The following is a 25,368-nucleotide window of genomic DNA, read 5'->3' on the forward strand; positions in this document are numbered from 1 at the left end:
TTTGCAACCTTATCTAAAATAAAATGACTGTAGATTTAAACATTGCATCTTATTATATTGTTAAATTATTATATTTTTGTTGTTGTTTTATCCAGTTTTATGTCAAATTTTGACACTCCTGTTATTTGGCAATGTTTAAACTTTACAGTAATTTTACTTTTTAGAAAATATTGCAAAGATTATTATTAATTTGATTCAGAGCCTTTAATAGCCATTTATAAGGGATTTATAAAGCCTAAATGGTCCTCACTTTAGATTGTCACAAAAAAAGGTTGAGTTAATAAAGCCTTTATTAACTATTAGTTAACTATTAGTATATGCCTGAAAAATAAGATATAAACGTTGATTTCAATAGTTTATTCATCAACTCATTCTGAATGATCCTAAAAACCCCCAACTACTCTTAAATAAAACTGGTTTGTAAATAATGCAACACTTAATTTAGTAATAAAAAATAAATAATTAACAAAGTATAAAAATACAATTAATAAACACATTATATACAAGCTTATAAGTCAAGAATACAGCATTTGTAGCTGCAATTATTAACTGCTTACTAACGTTTATTAAGTTAATGCTTAACAGATAATGAATTTACTAGATGCTAATGCTTAGTAAATGATTCATAGTGTGTAGTTGTTATAAAGTGTTACCCTTGATTAAGCATGAACTTAAGACTTAGCCTGAGAGTTAACCTGCCCCTGACCAGTCTAGTTTTCCAGCATAAGCTGCCAGTGTAACTGAGTTTGAACTATGATAAACTTGATTAATGAAACCGAATTCCCCATTGATAAACCTGACTTACCAAAATAAACCTGGCTTTTTCTCTAAGCTTGGTTTATGGAACAGGCCCAGGAGCTAATCATCTGAACTCACCAGAACCATTTGATATTTATTTAGAATAATGTTTCATTGACTTAAGAAAGGAATGATCCATCACAGTAATCATGTCTAAGGGCTTTCTTTTAGACATGATTAGGGGTGTTGATTAGGCGTGTTTATAATTTCATTAATCACTTCTGGGTCAAGTTGAGGGGAAAACAGTTTATGCCCACTGATCCCTACATTAGAAAAGACTGGATGAACTTCCAGACCACTCACTCACTCACTCACTCACTTTCTTTAGGTTTGGTCCTTGATTTAAGAGGTTGCCACAGCACTGTCAATTACTCAGGCATACAGTATGTTTTATATCCAGCGGCTGTCCTTTCAGGTGCAACCCAGTGCTAGGAAACACCAATACACACTCTCTGCACACACACTCATACACTGCAGTGAAAAATTTAGCTTTAGACTTTTTGTTTGTTTGTTTGTTTGGATCGTGAAATGGCAGGAATTCCAGCATGCGCATCTAAAAAGTTGTGATTTTATTTTAACAGATGATAACAATAATGGGTGCGATGGTACTGTACTACTAATGGACAAACAGGTGGAAAGTCCACATAGTAAAACATCTAATATGTTGTTAAGGTCATTTTTAAAATTCCTTCAGCTAAAGTCTGCCATCAAAATGGTTCAGTATTATTACCTCCAGAACTGTGCAGAGAGTTTGTGCACCCAAAGAGCAGTTTAGCCACCGTGCTTTTTGGGTGTTTTGACGTGCAGTACATTTTTATAAAAGAAAAATGCCCACTTTGGCTTCTCCTACTGCAGCAAATCCCATATTCCTTTTTGATATTTGGTGCCAGTTTATTAGAAAGAGACAAATTCTCTTAGACGTTGGATGGAAACGGTGCTTTATTTTCAAATGTTTTATGCAATATTCCAGTTTTGCATATCTAATAAGTCTAATTTGCATCTTTGGATGGAAACATAATGCACTGTCTACCCAAATGGTTTCTTGATGAGATAAGCTTAAATCAGGGAAAAATAAATTATAAGAAGGGCATTTTCAATTTTTTGGGGACTTACTCTTAAGTCACCCTTTCTGTCTTTTTAGAATTCTGCGGTAAAAATACACTTCATATTCTCATTTTTCGCTATAAACATACATAAACGTGCGTGACGAGCTTCCCAGATCAGCTGTGATTTCCTGCCATATAGTGAGCGCCTCTGTCCTGCTGCAGATCTGCATGGCTTGTGGATCAGCTGAAGCTGTTGCGGGCGACATGTGCGGTCAATCCCTGCGTTAATGTCATCAGCGCGCTTCACAGCGACAACACAAGACTGAACTACAGCTTTTTCCTCTTTGGTGTGAACGTTCGTGTGTACTGAATGAAAGTACTACATAGGACGCAACTTTCCAAACGTGTTACAGGTAAGCGTTTTTAATCCTCGAATGCTTTGTCTATGCAAATGTTATATTGCAAAATGCTGTCCCTGACTGCTTAAAGCAAATTCTTCCATCTCCTCACTGAACGCGCTCATGCAGTTTAATGGATGCCTCATTTGTAGTTCAGAGATGATCCCAGATAGCAAATTACATCTGGCCCAGATATGGCCCACATCCCCCATTTTCTTCTGGCCCACATACCGCGCGGAATGACGGCGATGACTCAACCTGATTGTGGCTGACATAAGGATCCAAAAGTCAGCCACAACTGAACCAGATCTGGGCCATATCTCAGAAAAAGCATGGTCCATATCTGGGCCAGATGTGGCCCATACATTTTCTCAGATCTGGCCCAGCTGCGGCCCATGCACATTCTCAAATCTGGCCCAGCTGCGGCCCATGCACTTTCTCAGATCTGGCCCACATGCAGCCCATGCAGTTTCTCATATCTGGCCCAGACGCGGCCCATGCAATTTCACAGATCTGGCCCAGATCTGGTTCAGTTGCGGCTGACTTTTGGGTTAGATGTGGCTGACATCTACATTTGGTAGCTATATAAATCACATTAAAAGGAATGCTTAGTTTAAATTGCTTTATTTAAAAAAATGCTTTAAAAGAAGCATATAAATTGATAAATACAAATATATAAATTATATAAATAGATGCATACAAAAAAACAACAACAGATTGATCAATGCAATACAAATAAATATATGAATTAGATAAATAAACGCATACAGAATTATCACAAATTAAATGCAAATAAATATATATAAAAGTTAAAATTAGGTAAGTGGATATACAGAATAAGAAGAACATACAAACACAAATGTATATACAAATTAGATAAATAGATACAGAAAAAAACACAGAAAATATATATATTTTTTTATAAAATGCATATTAATTAAATTAACAAATATTTTATAACCATATAGCCAGAACCAATAATTAAAGAGATAAATAAAGGGCAATCCAAAAACAAGATCAGAGGCGAGGCAGGGGTCAAATAAACAAATGATAATTACAGAAACAAGATAAACAAGTATGAGTAGACAGAACAAACACAGAAATCGCATATTTAACAAAAATATATTACTTAAATAATTACAACTAAATATTTATTAGCATTTACCTAGAACCAAAAAAAAATAAAAAATTTAAATTAAATAAACTGAAAATCCAACAGGGCAGTCCAAGAGTGAGGTCAGGGTCGAGCAAGGTTAAAGCCAAAAAAAAAAACAGTCCAATGCAAAAAAAATCCTGAAAATAGGAGAAGACAACAATTAAAAGGTGCTGTTTGCAGAGTACATACAGGTAAAACTGGATTAAAATTAAGGACTTAAGCACTTTTTTAAGCACCTATTTTTATTTTTAAGACAAAGCAACGTATTGAACACCTGAAATGTATTCTCAGCAATACATAAAAACATTCCATAGGAACTACCTATCAATTTATATATATAAAAAAAAAATAATATTAATATAATATTTCATAGTATTAAACCTATTTTAAATGTGATTGTGAAATTATTGTTTTTTTATGTTTTCGTAGATGGAAAGAGAACTGAAAATTAAATTACATTAAATTAAAGGACTAGAAATACTATTACATTGCTAAAATAAAACAAATTTTAGTAAATAATACTAATACAGAGTAAAAGAACATGGTACTATTTTAATTAGTTACATTTGGAAAAAAAATCGGATTTTCATTACGGACCTTTTTTTAAGTGTAAACTTGTTTGAATGGTTTAATTGTTTAATTACAAGACTACATAAAAAGAAATTTGCACTAACAAAGGAAGTTTATTTTAAGGAAATATATTTTCAAGCTTAGGAAGGTTTTACGTATATGATGAAAAGATGTAAAAATTTAAAATGTAGCCTTTTATTTACACATTTTACACGGTTTTTCTTGTTTGCTCATTCTGTGTCTGCCTTTACAATCTGGCAAATTTGTTGCTTAAATAACTTTTATAGTACTTGGATTTTTTTTTACATAATTATAAACAAATGACTTTACAAAAAAATATATTTTTAAAAATAATAAAACAAATGACTTCATTTCATTTGAGGTATTTGAAATATTTTTTTACATTTTCTACATTTTTTAAAGAGCCTTTTTGTTTATTTTGATAAATGTAATAACAGATTGCTTTGACCTGTAATGCCTGTACAATTTAGTGACGCTTTAAGACAGACTATGTATAAATCATACAAATACCTCATTCAAAAACGTTTCCAGCATACCAACCCCGTGACGTCAGACACAGCAATATTACAAGATGGGGATGCCTTTGTGCTAAAAGCTTTAGTTAAACATGCCCATTTCATCAAAATTGTTACATTAATCAAGTTTGGTTATTATATTTTTATTAAATCGGAAAGCAATTTACGAAATAATGTAAACTTGATTGACTGCATCACTTCTACTACAAGACACTGGGAAGAATTTTTGCTAGGAAGATCTGACACTCACTGACAAGTTTACTCCATCAATTCATAGTCTGAAATCTTGGTAATTAGTGAAAGTACCTTTGAACTGACCGCAGATCTTGATGTGGTCTTTCTTGATCTGGTCTTCTCCACTTTCGATCCTTCCCTGGGTTCATCTTTACAAGGAACCTGCTGAATGGAAAAAAAAATACTTATTGATAAAACCTGGACTATATCATGCTCTAAAATGTTTGAAATAAAAGCAGCGTAACAGGACAAGCTAGTGGTGGAGGTTTGCTAGAAAAATCTGTGAGAGAGGATGTTGTGTGTGAGTCAGACTGAGACAGACTGTTGTATGAATGTGTGTTTTTGAGTGTATGAATGTGAGAATGCAATCACAAGAGTGTGTGTTTTGCTATTTTAAATATTAGGGTCCAACAGAGTAATTTGTTTAGTTAAGTTGTTTAAAATTATTTTCATTGATTAAATACTTGCCCATATATAGATGTAAAGAATAACCAAAAGAAATAATGTATTAAAATGTCATTATATTTTATATTCAATCTGCAAATCAATTGTTGTGAAATTTGAATGACTTCCATTCAGTATATGAATAAAATAAAATTAAAATAGGAATAAAACAATAGAACTCTATAAAAAAATACTTCCTATCAAAATAAAGCAGGTGCTTTTACCTTAAGGAACTTTATTAGTATGGTTCCCTGCTTCCGGTTAGTTCAACTTCAGATACCTCCATAATCTGTACTCTGGTGCTTCATTTGGTTCTTGACTTAAGAGTAACTAGTGTCGCATTCCCGGTCCATCACAATCTGAGCTAGAAGGACAATATGACAAAAGACAAGACAAATATGAATACACATAACATACAGAATAAAACATTTAAAGATATAGTTTACTATTCTGCCACCATGTATTCATCCTCTACTTGTTTCAAAGCAGTTTGAATCTGTTAAACACTAAAGCAGATATTTTGAAGAATGTTAGAATCCTGTAACTATTGATATACATAGTAGGAAAAACTGGGTTTGTGTTCATTCATTTTCTTTTTAGCTTCATCCCTTTATTAATCTGGGGTCACCACAGTGGAATGAACAGCCAACTTATCCAGCATATGTTTTACGCAGCAGATACTATTCCAGCTGCAACACATCACTGGGAAAAACCCATACACTCTCATTTACACACATTCACTAAGGACAATTTAGCTTACCCAATTCACCTGTACCGCATGTCTTGTGGGGGAAACCGGAGCACCCGGAGGAGACCCACGCCAAGACGTGGAGAACATAAAAACTTCACACAGAAATGCCAACTGACCCAGCCGATGCTTGAACCAGAAACATTTTTGCTGGGAGGCAACAGAGCTATCCACTGTACCACCGCACCGTCTGAGTTTATGTTCAAAAGAACAAAAAAAAATATTTTGAAACAAGTGGAGGATAAAAGATGTCATTATTAGATTTTTTAAATAAGCTATGACCTCACACAGTGATAAAATAGCACCAATAAATCTTGTAATATTTTAATAATAAATAAAACATAAAATATATTATTTCAGTTCCCAACAACCAGTCTGACATATACAAGTTACAAAATATGTACAATATTGTACCTGGTGTGCTTGATGATGAAGTCAAACAGTTAGTAATGCACTGATGTGAGAGTTGTCCTTTCCTTCAGCTTGCATCCTTGCATGATTCCTTTCTTTTCTGTAACAAATTAATACAATACAATCAATTTATAAAAATATTATTTTTACTTGCCACAAAACCATTTGTTTGGACTTGATACATATGTACAAGATTAATGGTGCAATTCAGTTTCCAGGCTGTTTTGAAGTAATATAAAACATAAGATATGGATTTTAAGCTTTTTTAACACAATTGATTTTATTTTTTAACAAGGTTTAATATTTCATAACACACTTAGCCTTCTTTTTTAGCTTATTAATTTCCTTCATAAGTCATTTAACACATCATGTTTCATCTGTGGATTTTTTTTCAAACGTTTTGGCTTTAAAACAGTTTTTAATGCAGACCAGTCTCAACAGTGGCCAGCATGAACCACATAACGTTACTCTGCAAACTTTTGCTGAAACATGATAAAACACACATTAACAAGCAAATCAAGATCATTAGGATTAACGTTACCAAAAAGAGAATGTTCGTTCAGTGTTTGAGCTTAAAACCAGTACAAAAGCAGAACTCGGCACCTATTACAACTGTATAAAACGGACAGCATATGATTCATTCATTCAAGCTCCCGTTTCGACGCTGTTCTTCATATAACACGTCTTATTGATCATTTCAATTGTAACTTAAATGAATTTGTTGAAACCCCGAGCACAATCAACTTAACAGATTACTGAATTGACGGCGGCCATCATTCTTAGCCGTTTTTAGCCATATTATCCACATTTAAGTTACAGTTTTATCACTATTCAAAACAGGGGCTTTTCTAACAAATAAAAACATTACCTGACGACAAATATCTCACAAATATGATTTTAAAATAATAACTTACCCGATATAAAGAAGAAGATGAAATGGCGGACTTGACTTCACTTCCTCGTTTGAAAAAAATAACCGTCATTCACGAGGCTCCGCCCACTCCACCGTAATGCAGGGATGAAGCGAAACACATATTCGCCACCAGGGGGCAGTTTATGATTATGTTTTTAAATAAATAAATAAATAAATAAATAAATAAATATATATATATATATATATATATATATAAATAAATAAATATATATATATATATATATATATATATATATATATATATATATATATATATATATATATATATATATATATATATAATATTATATATATTAGGGTAAGGGTAATTAGGCAAGTTATTTTATAAAAATGACTTGTTCTGAAACTGTAGAAAAAAATATATAGCTTAAAGGGTTTAATAATTTTGACCTTGAAACACTTTTAAAAAAAAATAAAAAACTGCTTTTATTCTAGTCGAAGACTTTCTCCAGAAGAAAAAATATTATCAGACATACTGTGAACATGTCCTTGCTCTGTTATGTAACATGCTGTAATTCTAGAATATTTACTGTTATTTTTAATATTCAGTAGCTTGTTATATAAAAACTATAACACTTATATTTACAATTAACTAATTGCTAATTAACATGCTTATTAATAGCATATTGTCTATAAAATGTGTTGACGCTGTTACAGGTGCACACACACAGAACCAGGATAGACTTTTGGGCCTTTCTATGTTGAGTTTGCATGTTGTTTCTGTTGGTTTCCAGTTTCTTCCATAGTGCAAAAATTTGCAGTATAAGTGAATTTTGGATAAACTAAATTTGCTGTAGTTTGTGATTAAGATAATGTGTGGTGTTTCCCAGCACTGAGGATTGTACCCTCAGGGCTGTGTTGCAGAAGCATTAGTATCTGATTGCAGACTTGCATATGCAAGCTGAGACACACAGTTTGACATGCAATGTCAGAAACAGTGCACTCAAATAGAGCTAGTGACATCAAAGTGAGGGGTAGGGTTAGGAGCGGGGTTAGGTGTGCGCATTAAAATTGGTCAGATTTATTTTTATTATTTTTTGTGTTCTGTAGAATAAGTAAATAAAACTTTGTGTTGTTTACAAAGATCAGCTTATTCACGAACACATTCATGTTATTCACATTCTACTGCTCAGTTCTCTGACATTTTTTCTATATAGTTATTTTATTCATAATCAAAACATTTATGTGTATTTAATATTTAGATTAAATAAAAAAAGAACAATGTTGTATGTGGCATTTAATAAAAAAAATCATTATAAAAATGTAGAATTGCAAATTATATATAACACCAAGAAAACAGCACTTTAATTCAGCATTATTAGATTATGAATTCATTTGTAAAATTGTTCATTAAAAAGTAGTACTAATAGCAAATTAAATCCACCCAGTAGGTGGCGGTAGGACACTGTCTTAATTCATTCAAATGGAAAAACTGAACAAAACATTAATAGATCAAAACATAATAAATGATGAAACTCATTGCATTTATAGACATTTATAGACATACAGGTAATATGAAAAAGAATTATGAATTTTACTCATGCTGGAACATTTACATATAACTGATAATATAAATTTATATTCATAGCAGCCTTAAAGTGAAATAAATCCATTATTGAGGAAATAAACTGAATTAATACGTGATAAGGTTACAAACATATACATTCCCGGATAAGCAATAGCTTATTCCTATTCTTAATAACCTAAAGAATCATTTTCAATCTCAGAAAGTCTTATTTAGAACATGCAATGTTATTATTTTTAGAGAAGGTGTAGCGCTCTCACTGCCTGATGAGGGACAATAATGTTAATAAAACCCAGGAAACACAGAACTGCTGCTGCTTCACATCAGAGTCTGTGTAATGTTTGAGCAGCAAGCCCCTCCCACTTATTAGGTATGCAGTCCACAGGCAGAAGTAGCCGATCGGAAAAATGTAAATCCTTGCATCACATTACATTCATTTACAATATTTATTTTCTATTTTCTACTTCATAAAACGAAAGTGTACAGACTTAGAAAGACAAATCAACTTTGATTTTTAATTTCTAATAATTTGTAACCACGTCAAAGGCTCCCGTTCATTTATAGTTAAACCGGAACTAAAAATACACAACTCGCACTACACTCGATGCGTCACACACGGGCCACATCTGGCCCACATACAGCAGGCCACAACTCACACTACACCCGGTATGTCACACACGGGCCATATCTGGCCCACATACGGTAGGCCAGAACTCACACTACACCCGGTGTGTTATAAAGCATTACACCAACCTGTCCTGTAGAGGTCGCTATTGGACTACTTATCCTATGTGCCTTACAAAGACGTGCACGCGGTAGCTGGCAGTGTTGATTGTTAGAGAAGCTACGAATCGGAGGATACTCGTGGTAAAATAGAGAACAGAAAGGACAACCTTAAGTCTTGGGTAGACGCAATGGATGATGAATCGGATGATGACAATCAGGAAACTGAATTCCATGAAGTACGATATAATAAAAGAAAAAAAGGAAACAACATGGGTGATGAGTCTGAATATGAGCAGGCGTGTTCAGGCGGAAATAAGGAGACGGGACGAAGGGTAGTGACAGTTAATGAGGAAAGAGAAATTAAAATCTTAGTAACTTTTGTCAAGCAGTCAGAACAATATGTGCATCCTGTTAAACTATCAAAAGCAATAGAGAAAGAAATAGGATCAGTAAAAGGGGCAACATGTCTAAGTAATGGTAGAGTTTTGATTAAATGTAAAGACGAAATGCAAAAAGCAAAGATAATGAAGCTAAAAACATTGGCTGGTGATAAAATAAACTGTATTGAAGTAGGGTCAAAAAAGAGTGGGGTTATCTCAGGTGTACCTTTAAATGTAACTATGGAGGAAATTAAAGGGAACTTGAGTGGAGGAAAGGTTGGCATGGCCAGGAGACTAATGATGTGGAGGGACAATAAAAAATGTGAGAGTCTTTCTGTGTTGATACACTTTGAGGAAAAAAATCTACCAGCAAAGGTGAAACTAGGCTTCATCAGCTACACGGTAAGAGAATATGTTCCTCCTCCTCTTCGTTGTTATAACTGCCAACGCATGGGTCATTCTGCTGCTTTATGCAAAGGGAAAATGCGTTGTGCAAAATGTGGTGAAGAGCATCAGTATGGGAAGTGTAGAGAAGGAACTAAGTTAAAGTGCTGTAACTGTGGAGGCGAACACAGCGCTGCGTATGCAGGATGCCCAGTTCAGCAGCAGGCACGTGAAATTCAAAAGGTAAAGACCAATCAAAATTTAACATATGCAGAAGCAGCTCGTAAAGTAAAACAGCAGACAGAAACACAAACTCATAGGGAACATGTACAAAATTCTCAAGTGAATAAATCTGAGAAACAAAAGAGTATGCTTCAGAATGACTCCATTGATAACATTAGTGTGAATAAAATTGACTTAGTGGCATTCATCTGTGCAGTGGTGAACGGCACCGCACAGGTAGAAAGAAGGTCTGACAAGATTAAAATTGTGGCAGAATGTGCAAACAAATTCCTGAATTGTACAGATATATCGGCTGAACAAATCCACAAGATATTAAAAGCAAAAGAAGGAAAGAAAGAGTGGAATGTGATGGTAAATTATGATGCATCCCAGAGTAGTGATATTTAACATTATCATGTCTTTCCTATTGCTTCATTGGAATGCCAGAAGTTTGATTGCTAATGGACAGGAGTTTAAAAAATACATTGGAAATATGAGCAAACCTCCTGATATAATTTGTATTCAAGAAACGTGGTTATGTAGACCATTAAATTTCAAGCTGAATGGTTATGAAGTAATAAGGAAAGACAGGAATAATGGTAGAGGTGGAGGGTGTGCAACTTTCATAAAAGAAAATGTGATTTATAGGTATGTAAATAATGAAAGTGAAACAGAAAGCATATGTATAGAAGTAATGGGTGAGCATGGGGTAATCAGAATAGTCAATTTTTATAATCCTTGTTTAGAATTAGCTGTAGACATATTAGAAAGCGCTATAGGTGAAACATCAAATAAAATTATTGTATGTGGTGATTTTAATGCACACAGTAGTATTTGGGGTAGTAGGAAAACAGATAAAAATGGAGCAATAATAGAAAATTTCATGGAAGAGAAATCTTTAGTGTGTCTAAATGATGGCAAGCCAACAAGAATAGATATAAGAAAAGGTAGCGCATCATGCTTGGATCTTACAATAGTCTCAGCATCACTAGCTGGTAAATCTAAGTGGTCAGTTTCTGGAAATAATATAGGAAGCGATCATTTTCCTATCATCTGTAAAATTCAAAGTAAGGTGCATACACAAAATTGTAATAATGGTATAAAATGGGTATACAAAAGTGCAGATTGGGGAAAATTCCAAACAATATGTGAAAACCTTTTTAAAAATATAACACTGGAGGGAAATATTGATCATGTATATGGTAAGGTAACAGATGGTATTTATTCTGCAGCATTACAATCAATCCCATTAGCAAATGGCACAAGAAAGAGGAAAAATGTACCTTGGTGGTCTGAGGAATGTTCAAGGGCAATCAAAGAAAGACAAAAAGCATTTAGATCTTTAAAAAGAATGCTCACTCCAGAAACAGTCATAGATTATCAAAGGAAAAAAGCTTATGTTAAAAAGATTATCAAGAGCACAAAGAGGGCAGCCTGGCAAAATTTCTGTAATACAATAGGCAGAGAAACTGATATGAATACAGTTTGGCATATGATTAAAAAGATGAATGGAACTGATAGCTCCAGGAAAATACCCGTGATGGAGGAAAATGGAAAGATCGCAATTACAAATAAAGAAAAGGTAACAATGTTGGCTCAAACATTTGCTAAAGCTCACAGCATTGAAAATCTAGATGATGTATTTTTAACAAAACGTCAACAGATTATGGAATTATATGGAGATGTATGCATGAAAAAGATAGATTTTAATAGTAGTCTAGATGATGAATTTAAGTATTTTGAGATGAAAGTAGCTATCAATAATTCAAAGAATACAACACCAGGTAAGGATATGATAAGTTATCAAATGTTAAAAAAGTTACCAGTTAAAGCATTAGAGATATTATTAGAGGTAATTAACCGTATATGGAATGAGGGTGTTTTGCCCAAGCAATGGAAAACTGCAGTCGTGCTCCCATTAGTCAAACCTGGGAAAGACAAAACAAAGCCTAGCAGTTATAGGCCTATAGCCCTTACATCCACAATATGTAAAGTAATGGAAAAAATGATTGTTAAGAGATTAAATTATATTTTAGAGAAAAGGGAAATATTAACAACCTTTCAAAGTGGGTTCAGGAAGAATAGATCCACAAATGATGCCTTGATTTTATTCGAAAATGAAATTAGGAAAGCTTTTATAATGAAAGAGTATATGTTAGCAGTTTTCTTTGACATCGAGAAAGCTTATGATACATTATGGAGGGAAGGATTGCTTATTAAATTGAACAAAATAGGTATAGGTGGAAAATTTTATAACTGGGTGTTAGACTTCTTATTTGAACGTACCTTTCAAGTTAAAATTGGAGAAGAATTATCAGCTGCTTTTAATATTACAAATGGTACACCACAAGGCAGTGCAATTAGCCCCATTTTATTTAATATAATGATTAATGATGTTTTTGATAAGGTTAACAAGGTAGGAATAGGACTTGCACTTTATGCGGATGACGGAGCATTATGGAAAAGAGGACGCAATATTAGAAATGTTAATAAAGGAATACAGGAATCAATTAAAAAAGTTGAGGAATGGTCTCTGGAATGGGGCTTGAAGTTCTCAGTATTAAAAACAAAATACATGATATTTACAAAAAACAAGAAAATAGTACATACAGATTTAAAGTTATATGAGCAGATATTGGAAAGAGTACCTGTTTTTAAATACCTTGGCTTATGGTTAGATGAAAAGTTAATATGGAAAATTCATATAAATAAAATTGAAACAAAATGTAAAATTATTATAAATTGTATGCGTTCAGTTGCTAGTCACAGATGGGGAGCTAGTCGTAGTGCATTGCTGTGCATGTATCAAGCATTGATTCGATCCTGTTTTGATTATGGCTGCATTGTCTATGGATCTGCATCTAAGACTTTATTAGGAAAATTAGATACCATACAAACCAAAGCGTTAAGATTATGTTGTGGAGCAATTAAAACATCCCCTGTAGATGCAATTAGGGTAGAAATGGGAGAAATGCCTCTTGAATTTAGAAGGATAAAATTGATGATGACATACTGGGTAAATCTCCAGCAATCAGTTAGTAATCATCTTACTCGTAAAATACTAAAAGATTGCTGGGAATACTCATATGAAGGACAGGACAGTTTTGGATGGAGGAGTAAAAAGTTGGCTAAAGAATATGGTATAGATAACATGATCTTCTGTCCCAATATACCACTCACTGATGTCCCACTATGGAGAGCACCTGAACCACTCATAGATGTAAGCTTGCTAAGTAAATCTAAAGATGAATATAGTGGAAAAGAAATAGATGCGTATTTAAATAATAAGTATTATTCAACTTTACAAATTTTTACAGATGGTTCCAAAGAACCTATTAGTAAAAAGATAGGAATAGGTGTTAATATTCCAGAGTTCAAAGTAAATATTAGTTTAAAATTGTCCAATAATCTATCAGTATACACTGCAGAGATAACAGCTATAATTATAGCATTACAATGGGTTGAACAAGTCAGACCAAACAAAGTAGTAATCTGCTCAGATTCATCTTCAGCTTTAGTTAGTATAGCAAACTCAAAATCAGATAGAGAGGATTTAATAACAGAAATCTATTTATCTTTATATAGATTAAAGGAAATAGGAGTAGTCGTTTATTTCTGCTGGGTTCCATCACATATTGGGGTATCTGGTAATGAAGTTGCTGACAAATTAGCAAAGGAAGCACTAAATAAGCAAGAGGAGGTACATGTACCTCTGGGGAAAAGAGAGGCAAAATCGATTTTAAAGGAAAAACTAATAAATAAATGGCAAATTAGATGGGATAATAGTAATACTGGAAGATGGCACTATAGTATTATACAGACAGTAGGGACAACACTAAATCAAGGAAGAAATAGGAAGGAAGAGGTGTGGTTATCAAGATTAAGATTGGGACACACAGGGTTAAATGCAACACTTGCGTTAATGGGTTTACATGAGGATGGGAAATGTGATGTATGTGGTGTAACTGAAAATGTAGATCATGCATTATTTATATGTAGCAAGTATAATAAACATCGCGATATGTTATTCAGTCAGTGTGGGGAAGATAAAACAATATATAAAATTATTCTAAGAAAAGGTATAATAGATTGGCAAGTATATAGAGCGTTTATTAGGTATATCGAGCATTCGGGTTTAGGTTATAGATTATAGTCTAATATTTATGGGTGAGAATATACTCAATCATTGTCATGAAGGCCCTTTATGTTAGAGGAGCTGAACACGCAGCGCTGACATGAGTATGTGGTCTAGATGCAAAGATTGGAGAATATGAAACATCCAAGGTTTTTTTTTTTTTTTTTTTTTTTTTTTTTTTGTCCCTTTCCCTCCCTCCTCGTTTCTTTCTGTTGCCCTTTCTAATATTCAGACCCATCATCGGAGTAAGATTCTGTACAGTAGGTGGCGATAATGCTTTTTAATGGGTTAGTCGCCATAAAACAGAAAGAAGAAGAAGAAGAAGACGTGCACGCGAGCACACGAGAGAACAATGTAGTCGGAGTGAAGCCACGGGCAGAGAAGTTGTGTGTTGCTAATCAGCGTTGTTTGGTGGATTTGTGCGTGTTTTAAACCGTGAGTACATAAATGTTCACGTGCTGTATGTTTACTGAAACTTAAGGAGTATGTTAGAAGAGATTTTATGCTGTTTATCAGCATTAATTCGATGTTCTGTGATCGCCGTGATTTGAGATGATGCAGCAATAATTAGCTGACGCTAATTTGATACTCACGTCGTTATTGAAGTTAATAAGTGACCAGCTGTGTGTATATCGTTCGATTTCAACCTGTTTATATTATGTTAGTCAGTATGTATGATTATTGCAGCCTTTGTCTATATTTTATGCAACATGTGACCCAGTTTGTGTCAAACACCCAGTTAGCAGCAATTTGGACTTCATATTATGCTGCTGTCAGTATCTTAATACAATTATCCATTTGCGCCTAACTACTTACCCGTATTATATTTTGATCCAACTGTACTATGTTTAATGTTGTATTACAAATGTAACTTTGATTTAATATTGTTTATTGTTATTCCTTTTTTGTAGAAACCACATCTCTATTCACCATTGTGGAATAAAGCAACATAATTTAATTATCCCGTCTCATGCATTCTAATCGATGCACCACAGTGATCATCACCTTTAAACTGGCAACTTAGTTGAATACTTCTCAACACGGTGTGTCACACACGGGCCATATCTGGCCCACATTTGGTAGGCCACAACTCCCACTACACCCGGGGTGTCACAGACGGGCCACATCTGGCCCACATACGGCAGGCCAGAACTCACACTACACCCAGGGTGTCACACAAGGGCCTCATCTGGCCCACATACAGCAGGCCAGAACTCACACTACACCCGGGGTGTCACACACGGGCCACATCTGGCCCACATGCGGCAGGCCACAACTCACACTACACCCGGTGTGTCACACACGGGCCACATCTGGCCCACATACAGCAGGCCACAACTCACACTACACCCGGGGTGTCACACACAGGCCACATCTGGCCCACATGCGGCAGGCCACAACTCACACTACACCCGGTGTGACACATATGGGCCAGATGTGGCCCATATGTCTCCTGCCATTGCCAGAAGTGAGCCATATGTGCCTTAGTTGGCCCAGATGTGGCCCAGAACTGTATGCTATCTGGGAGCGAGCAGCGGCTATTTCTGTTTTTATGGTTCACACTTTTATCTCAAACTTTATCTTAATCTTATCTACTCGTTTAATTATGCCTTGCATCACTCTGTAATCACACTAAGTTACGTATTGGGTCACTGTGTTGTTGTTTTATGTTTTTGTAGAGCGCTGGGTCATGTTTCACGTCGTTGGGTCATTTTTAGAGACAACCCAAAGGTTGGGTTAAATTCGATTGCCACCGTTATGTAGGAATTTCAACGGTCCAGTCAACTGTCCAAACTGCCGGTGGTTAAGAAAGGTAAAGTAACATTAACATTTGGTTTGCGATGTTTACAACTCTTACTTAAAAGTGTATTCATTCACTCATTTTCTTTTCGGCTTAGTCCCTTTAATAATCCGGGGTCGCCACAGCGGAATGAACCGCCAACTTATCCAGCAAATTTTTACGCAGCGGATGCCCTTCCAGCCGCAACCCATCTCTGGGAAACTTCAAAGTTTATTTGTACTGAAATTGGAGTAATATACTTAAAACTTAAGATACTTTTTACATTTTAAAATAGAAGTGTTAGTTAAAAAGAAAAATCAAATTGTTAACGGTAACGTTAGCGAGCTACCTTAGGATAACATTTAACTTATAACCATCTAGCTTGCTAAACCGTTACTACAAGCAATTGATGAAGTTGAATTAACATAACGTTAGTCGTTGTCAAGCTTTATGCATGCAATATTATGTTATGGAAGTAATGGGATGAACTAAAATTATTGTATGCTGTCTTTATTTTCTTTCATTTATCAAAGTGATTGTTCACCTACAAATGAGCGTTTTGTCAATACTCTTTACTTTTTAAAAACATTATGACTTTCTTTCTTCTTACAGTTTTTTTGGATTGCTTAAGCACGATTTTCAAAACAGGGCTCGTGTTTTCAAAACAGTACACCCACTTAGCACAACCACACACCCAATTAGCAAAACATTACAGATCCTTTGCATAATTAAACACTCTTATAAAAACTATAGACTTATGTTTAAAAACCACACTTTTTTACCATAAGAAACACACATTTTTACATTTACTATACTTTGTTTGCTAGAGTTACACACTGCTGTGATAAACCTAAAACACTTTTAGCACTTCTGCTTCCCTATGATTAGAGTAGGCTACCATCAACAAAGAACAAATATAAAGTAAATTCACCAAACACTACTCAAGAACAATGCTGCACACCGAAGAAACTCATTTATTCCTCAACATGTCCAACATGTTGGCATGAAGATTCAAAGTACTGTAACATGTCACTTTACGTATTGAACTGTAAGTTAGACATTGTCTCTTCGCCTAGCTGGATCTGGCATGAGAATTATCAACATTGCAATGTTGTCCTTAGCAAGACACCTTAGAAAGAAGTGTCTTGAATGTAATATCTTGTATTGCTGCTACCTCCATCTGGTCACAGGCCTCCTCCATGGCTTGGATGAGGGGTACCTCAGCCTGAAGATGGAGATCATATACCATCCACCACTATGCCGAGAAAAACTCTTCTATAGGGTTGAGGAATGGAGAGTATGCTGGAAGATATAGGACGGTGAAATATGGATGTTGCTGAAACCAGTTCTGAACCAGAGCAGAACGGTGGAAAGACACATCATTCCAGACAACAATGTATTGCGTATGATCGATTTGATTTGCTGCTGTTATGTTGTGCAATTGGTCCAAGAATGTAAGTATATGTGCTGTGTTGTAGGGGCCCATATGGTCATGGCAGTGGAGGACCCCATTCTTTGTAATGTCTGCACAGTGTTACTGTATATTTCCCCCACGTTGCCCTGGGACATTGACTATAGCCCTGTGGCCAATGATTTCTTCTACTTTGTGTTCTTGTCAGGTTGAACACAACATCATATACGTAAATGAACTCATGCTGGATCTCCTCTCCATCCATTCGTAAAACTACCTGAAGAACAGTGTCAGGCAAAATTGTATAGTTCAGTGTAGATCTAGTATTACAGTACAGTAAAAGATTATGAGACAGTATGCAAGATCACAAGTGAATGCATACCTCTGCATAATCATGCCAGTCTTTTCACCCTTTCGAAACTGCTCGAAAGGCACTCCATAAATTTGCTTAATTTGAATATGTTTTTTTTATGGTGTGTGCCAGTGTTGATATTGAGACCTGATGGTTTTTATTGAAACTGGCATTTTATAGTGCTTAAACACCTGATTGATGTGTCTACAATTAATCAAACAAGTGTTTGCACACCTGACGACTGTGTTGAACAAGTTGTTTGGACGGTGCAGTAATTTGACAGTCAGTGCTTTGGTATTGCAAGGAAGTGACTTCATGATAGATTTTAGTGTGTGATGTATGTTAAGTGTGTTTAGTGTTTTGCAAATCACTGTTTGTAGAGTTTTGCAACAAGTGTTAAGTTGACAATGTGCTTATAGTTTTGCAAATATGGGCTGATGTTTTGATACTTGTGTGTAAGGTTTTGCTAATAGTGTACTACTTTTAATTTTAGTGTGTAAGCAATCCTAAAAAACTGTAAACACAAGAGAAGATATTCAGAAAAATGTTGGTTACCTGTTACCATTGACTTCCATCATATTAATTTTTTCCTATTATTTTAAAAAAATATCTTCTTTTGAGTATAACACAAAAACGCGGTTGTGCAGTAGATAGTGCTATCACCTGATAGCAAGAAGGTCGGTGGTTCGAGCCTCGGCTGGGTCAGTTGGCATTTCTGTGTGGAGTCTGCATGTTCTCTCTGTGTTCGTGTTGGTTTCCTCCGAGTGCTCTGGTTTCCCTACAAGTCCAAAGACATGCGGTACAGGTGAATTGGGTAAGCTAAAAGTGTCTGTAGTGTGTGTTTGTGTGTGTGAATGAGAGTGTATGAGTGTTTCCCAGAGATGGGTTGCGGCAGGAAGGGCATCTGCTGCGTAAAACACGTGCAGGATTAGTTGGCGGTTCATTTCGCTGTGACAATCCCAGATTAATAAAATGACTAAGCTGAAAAGAAAATGAATGAATGAGTTTAACTCAAGAAAAAACTAAACAAAATAAAGGTTAAGAACCACTTAAGGGCAAGAAAATAGTGAGTAAATCTTCATTTTGGGTCGATTGCCTTGAGGTTTTGTATTAAATTTGTTGTAATGAATTATTTTCTAGATAAATGCTTCACAAACTCCTACTTTTGAAATGTGAAAATATACATAAAATTTGGGTTGCTTTTTACTGTTTCAAAAAGGAAGTGTAATTCATTTATGAGAAAAATCAAATTGTTAACGGTAACGTTAGTGAGTTAGCTAGGATAACGTTCAACTGTTAAAAGTTAACCAGCTATCTAGATTACTGTTACCAGCAAGGTAACTGGGGGAGATATTTGGGAGATAAATAATTTATTTATGTCGACTGAAATTATATACATAACATTGGTCATTGTCAAGCATTATGCCAAGATTGTTATGGCAGAAATAAGACAATAATTTATTTGAGTTATTAAATAGATTGTTCAACCCAAACATGAATGTAATGTCATCATTTACTCACCCTTTACTTCTTTCAAACCTTTTTTTTTTAAACTTTTTTTTTTTTACTTTTTTTTCTGTTAAACACATAAGAATATGTTTAGAAAAAAAATTGGAAACCTGTAGCCATTGACTTTCGTTGTATTTGTTTCTCCTATTATGGAAGTCAACGGTTACAGGTGTTCACCTTTCTTTAAAATATCATCTTTTGTGTTCAAAAGAAGAAAGAAAGAAATAAAAGTTCGGAACCACTTGAGGCCGAGTAAATAGTAAGTTTTCATTTTGGGCGAATTGTCTCTTTAAGCATTATATTAAATGTGTTGTGATGAATTGTTTTGTAGATAAATGGATTCATTTGTGAGGGAAAAACTACACCAGTGGAACCTTGGTGATTTGGTTGAAAGATTTAACGGTGAGTGAGCTATTAAAAGGGATGTCCACCCAACCATGAAAATTCTCTCATTGTTTTTTCTTCTTACACCTTAACACAGAGGAAGCTGTGGATGAAGAAAGTTTTATGTTACTTGATGACCCCAGCATTGCTGCGCTAATTCCAAAAATTGGTCCCAGGGTTAAATTCAAGAAATTTCATTCAGAACTGTTGGCAGTAAGTTTACACTAACATTTTAAAGAATACTTTTGCTGTGGATTGGAAAAAATGTATATTTTGGTCATGTGTTTGATAAAATGTTTTAATTGAAATTAGTTGATTTTAGGTGCAAACAAAATAACTTTTTCACAACCAAGTTACAGTTACTTACAGCCATATAAGAATGCATCATCCACACCACATAACTTTCACAAAAAATGCATTTCAATCAGTGCAGTCACCATCTTTACATTTGCTATACTTTGCTAAAAAGCGCAAACAGGTGTCAAATGCCTGCGTTGAAGTTTTCTATGAAGGTATGTACAATGTTTACAATTCTAAAAGACATGGTACATGGCATAAACTCCCATAAGAGATGACTGTAGACTTGCTTAGTAGCATCCTTGCAAAACTTCGCCAATCAAATGCCAGCGTGTTTTAGAATCAATTATATGACTCAGATTACCCATTTCAGTGCCTTAAATCTCTTTAAAGGCTTGGACACACCAAGCAAATGCCAAACAGCTAGCACTGACAAAACCTAACTGTGTTGTCGTCTTGCGTTGGCTTATGTCTGGATCTGTCTGGACAAAGTTGTGTGTGAACACTCCAAACAGACGAAATCCCACTGAAATAAGAGAGCATGTTTTGCGGGAAGACAATAACTTCCAATGCACACATTTAGGGCCCTATCATACACCCGGCGCAATGAAGTGCAAGGCGCGATGCAATAGTTGTTTGCTAGTTTCAGCTTGGCGCAAGAGTTGTTTTGACGTTTTGCACAACGCTGTTTAAATAGCAAAAACAGTGCATTTGCGCTCATATGTGCGCCCATAGGCGTTCTGGTCTAAAAAAGAAGGCGTATTAAGATGCATGGCTGGCACGTTGTTATTTTGAGGAACTTAAATAGAAGGATCAAATAGATCAGATCAGAACTGGTCTATTGTCCAGCGCAGAGCACATTAGTTGTGCGCCTCGCTTACACATGGCTTAATACAGACAGGGTGTACAGCAATGTGCAAATAATATCTTTACAAATGAAAAATAATTAAAATATTAAGGATATATATATATATATATATAGGATATAAATATAAAAGATTAAAATATTACAAAACTTATTATTTTCTAGCCTCAAAAATAAAAAACTTCTTCTTTTTCTTCTTCCTCCAGGCGTTGTATTTTAGCGAACTCCTCCTAGGGATTTTATCTGATCTACACCAAAATTGGGTTTTGTCATCTAAAGGCCTTGGCGATGTTAAATTGCGAAGCTTTAGAGTTTTCGTCGATGGGCGTGTCCGTGGCGACCTCGCAAACTTTGACGATTCGCCACAAAACAGGAAGTCGTTATAACTCAGGCATGCATTATCCGATCTGCCTCAAAATTCCCACGCTTGATAAGAGTCCTGACCTGAACACGTGTATATGCCGATATCCAGATACAGTTATAGCGCCACCTACTGGCCACAGGAAATGACATGATTTACAGAGTCATCTTTTATCTTGAGTCACAGTTATAGCGCCACCTGCAGACAGTAAACAAGCTTAGATTTGGCCACCTATCAAGTTTTAGACAATATGTGCCATAGCATGTGTATTTGGATATACAGTAACTCAGTTTTTTTACCCCACTTCGTTATTATTGTTCATTTATTTATTTGCTGGAAATTAGAACTGAATTTAGAAGCAGTTCTGAAACCAATCTTTGCGCTCAACAAACAAAATAAATTATAGGCTAATGGATGTCTGTGCGTACAAGGTTTCCCTATCTATGAGAGCGAAAGTGAAAGTAGATAATGAGAGGCCTTATCTCTCATTCTTGAGATGCTCTGTTTAACTGTTTTCTTGCTAGTGAAAGTCTCAGTTTTTCCACTTACAAAGCCCTTCATGTAAATAACAAATACGCAAAGGCGCAACGAAACTGACTCTTAAAGGGAATGGGAGACGAGACTCTGATGCTGTGTTCACACCAGACGCGGCACGCGCGTCAAGCGCGAGTGATTTACATGTTAAGTCAATGCAAACGCGTGAATAGACATCCTGCGGCGCAATACACGCGAATGGCGCGGCACGAATGACGAGAATTGCGCGGTGCGCATGGCGTGGAGCGAATTGAGCGTTTTGCGCGTTTGACGCGATTAATGCGCGTTTCGTGCGAATCACTCAAGTTCGAAAATATGAACTTCAGCGGACATTCGTGCCGCGTTAACCAATCAGTAGCTTGCTCTTGTGGGGGCGTGATTGTGACGTATCACCTGTTGTCGGTGTCCCAGGTGAAATCCCCCAGCAGACACCGGCAAGAAGTTCATCAAACTGGGCTGGGGTCAGTCAGAAGCACCGCTGAAAACCTCCATCAGCCAGGTTCAGTTTCTGGAGGAGTCTATAAGCTTAAAGAGCTGGATGCACCTTTGAAAGTATGTAGTGGACTCAGACATGGTCCTGAACGTATCGACGGTGTTTATCATCCTTCATAAAGCACATAAACACTGTTATTTTCATCATAAAATCCATGTTAGCCCTTTAGCTATGAAGCTAGAGTCACAGGGCAGACAGAAGCCCTGCCCATCACGCGAATCCGCGTCTGTTCTGAAGTGAATTTGACACGCAAATGAAGCAGGGTTTGACGCGCGAATATCGCGATTTATCCATGCGTTCCGCATCTGGTGTGAACACAGCATGATTGGTTTATTCTCAAAACACACCTATAACTCATTAAGAAAACAAGCTCAACCCTTTTAGACCATGCGCCGCTGCATTTTTCCGACATGCCCTAATTGCTTTTGTGCGCTGCGCTTTGCACTTTGCATATGGATCATCAAAATAGAGCCCTTTAACTATAAACTAATCAACATTTAGTACTAGTACCACAGTAATCGTCACTCAGCGATAGGGTTGGGAACCAAAACTGAATTTCGGTGCGGCAACAAGAACGTAAAGCAGGTCGCACTCCGGAAGCGCCGCTAGGATTTGCATTTTAGAATCCGCAAGTCAGCGGCGTCCAGCCACGACTCATGACTGTTCATATTTCTGCCATGCCACAGAGCGCCATCTGAGAAGTTTCATTTTAAATAACATGCGAATGTGCACGTCTGGTGTGTGATACTATCATCTGTCATGTGCGGGCCGTGCTCTGGCTCTGAGTCAAAATCGGGGCTAAAATCATGCAGTCTGAACTCGGCATAGAGGGAAGTGCACTAGTGTGTGTAAAAGAAGGAAACTGAGATTGGCTCAGGCCTAAACTGAAGAGATTTCAGTTCTAGCGCAGATTCAGGCAGAATGTAAAAGAAAAGCCAAAACACTATTCTTCAGTCAGTTTAAGATGTATAAATAATTATTGAAGGCTTTGATTTTTCAGAAAAAGATGCACAGTTTGGTTGCATTAAAAAAATCATCAATCTTAATTCCAAAATGAGGCTAATTATTCAGAGATGGCCCACAATGAACAATCTTTGCAAGTCTTTGGCTAAGTACTGCAGGCAAACGTGACTCTAAAGTTTAATCGTAGATCACAACAAATCATTGTTTTAAAATTGCATTACACATATTTTATGGTTTCAGACCATTGAAATGCACATTTGTTCTGGCAAAACAATCATTTATGGTTTGTAAAATGCACCACATTTGTTTGTAAAATTGCCAATAGAAATCATCATTAAACATAATATTATTACACTCTTTATACATACTTTTGCATATGAAGGTTGGTTTAGGACATAGGTTTCAAACTGGTCTCCTGGAGGGATGCAGCTCTGCACAATTTTGCTGCAACCCTAATCAAGCACAGATGATCCAACTAATCAAGGTGTTTAAGTCTAGTCTACTGGAGACTATTAAGCAGGTGGGAGTTGGAGCTGCTTGGAACTAAACTATGCAGAGCTGCGGCCCTCTAGGAATTGAGTTTGAGACTATTGGTTTAGGACCACAATCAGTTCACACTGGAAATCTGATTTTGGACACAGTTAAATTAAGTTTTAAAACAAAATCTGTTTTGAGCACTGAGTGTTTGTGATTTTCATCCATTACAAGCATTCAAATAATTTGGTTGTAACGCTTATAACTTCTGCATTTGATTTTTGTATCTTCGTTTTTAGTGTTCATTGTAGACTATTCCTCTGACTAGAATTTATTTGTTAATTAATTTTTTTCTGCAGTCTGTGGGCCTTAATCCTGTCAACAATCAGTCATGTGTAAATCATTCATCAAAAAGAAATGAGCCACCAACACCAACTCAGACAGTAGAAGAAAACTGTCAGACGACAAGAAGCAACTACACCTTTGTAAAACACAATTTTTATACTCTTGCAATTAAATTTTAGATTGTTATTTGATTTAAAATTAGATTTAATTAATTGTTTTTCATTATTTAGGATGTACGAGAAATACTCAAAACATGTGGCGGAGCAACATTAGTAACAGCTTTAGACAGAGACAGATTCCTGAGCCTCAAGGAGCGACGCCGCATGGTGAGGCTGTTGGTAACCTATTTAATGGAGACGTTTGGAGAAACGTGAGTATTCATATTAAATACATTTTCAGTGCTTTCCACAGGTTTGAAATATACTTGCAGTGGTAGCCGGAGTGAAAAACACGTTTTACCCACAGCATATAAAGGGTCAACTACATGCAACAAACCAAAAAATAATGTGATTTTTAACTATATTTGTATTTATTATAACACTGTAATACACCTTTTCTTTTCAGTGGGTTGAATTTGTTTAAAAAAGGGCTGTTGAAATAAAATAAAATCCCCTATTTCTCTATTAATCTACATAAAGTGTAGATTATTTAACTAAGGCAAATTAGTTGGTAAACCATTTCTAATGGTGTACAAATATTTTGCAGCAAATATACTTTGTTTTCTCTGACTATATAGTAAAGTTTATCTGAGTCGTGCACAAAGTTAATGCAAATCGCATACAAATAACGGCAACTTTTGAAAGCAAAAGCAAATGCCGAATCCCAGACATTTTAGGAGTTTCATATACTACAGCCGGATGCCTTTTGTCGTAAGGTATGTCTCTGTGGGTCTGCAGAGCACATGAGATTGTTGTCAGTTCTTGGGCACACAAAACAAGCAGTAGGAAATGTGC

General features: G+C 35.6%; 1 protein-coding gene and 1 long non-coding RNA gene across 9 annotated transcripts in view; one reads left to right on the forward strand and one right to left on the reverse strand.

Annotated features, from left to right (window-relative positions):
- The first annotated feature begins 2,149 nt into the window (after nt 1–2,149).
- Nucleotides 2,150–25,368, forward strand: part of si:dkey-286j15.1 — a 38,259-nt gene continuing 15,040 nt past the window's right edge. Inside the window, exons 1-7 of one of the 5 annotated variants that reach the window (XM_087303267.1) lie at nt 2,185–2,257; nt 16,327–16,460; nt 19,914–19,951; nt 20,031–20,101; nt 20,181–20,296; nt 24,430–24,555; nt 24,646–24,785. In XM_087303267.1, coding sequence (XP_087159393.1) covers nt 20,035–20,101; nt 20,181–20,296; nt 24,430–24,555; nt 24,646–24,785 — 449 coding nt within the window. In that variant the 5' untranslated portion in view covers nt 2,185–2,257; nt 16,327–16,460; nt 19,914–19,951; nt 20,031–20,034. Of the gene's footprint in view, nt 2,258–15,001; nt 15,083–15,558; nt 15,727–16,326; nt 16,461–19,913; nt 19,952–20,030; nt 20,102–20,180; nt 20,297–24,429; nt 24,556–24,645; nt 24,786–25,368 lie in introns of those variants that run through there. The other 4 variants (XM_087303265.1, XM_087303266.1, NM_001126458.2 and 1 more) reach the window with 4 other exon arrangements.
- Nucleotides 2,850–7,319, reverse strand: LOC103910979 (uncharacterized). 4 transcript variants are annotated; one of them, XR_015522262.1, is made up of 6 exons: nt 7,256–7,319; nt 6,345–6,441; nt 5,943–6,120; nt 5,407–5,546; nt 4,811–4,903; nt 2,850–3,535 (listed from the first exon to the last, which is right to left on the reverse strand). It is a non-coding gene; the product is annotated as an uncharacterized LOC103910979 (long non-coding RNA). The 4 variants fall into 4 exon arrangements; XR_015522263.1 differs by lacking the exon at nt 5,943–6,120 and having other exon boundaries at nt 5,463–5,546; XR_015522261.1 differs by lacking the exon at nt 5,943–6,120 and having other exon boundaries at nt 4,811–4,900.

This window comes from Danio rerio, chromosome 22 (assembly GCF_052040795.2).
Source record: "Danio rerio strain M-AB ecotype USA chromosome 22, GRCz13ab, whole genome shotgun sequence".
Taxonomy (NCBI): Eukaryota; Metazoa; Chordata; class Actinopteri; order Cypriniformes; family Danionidae; genus Danio; species Danio rerio.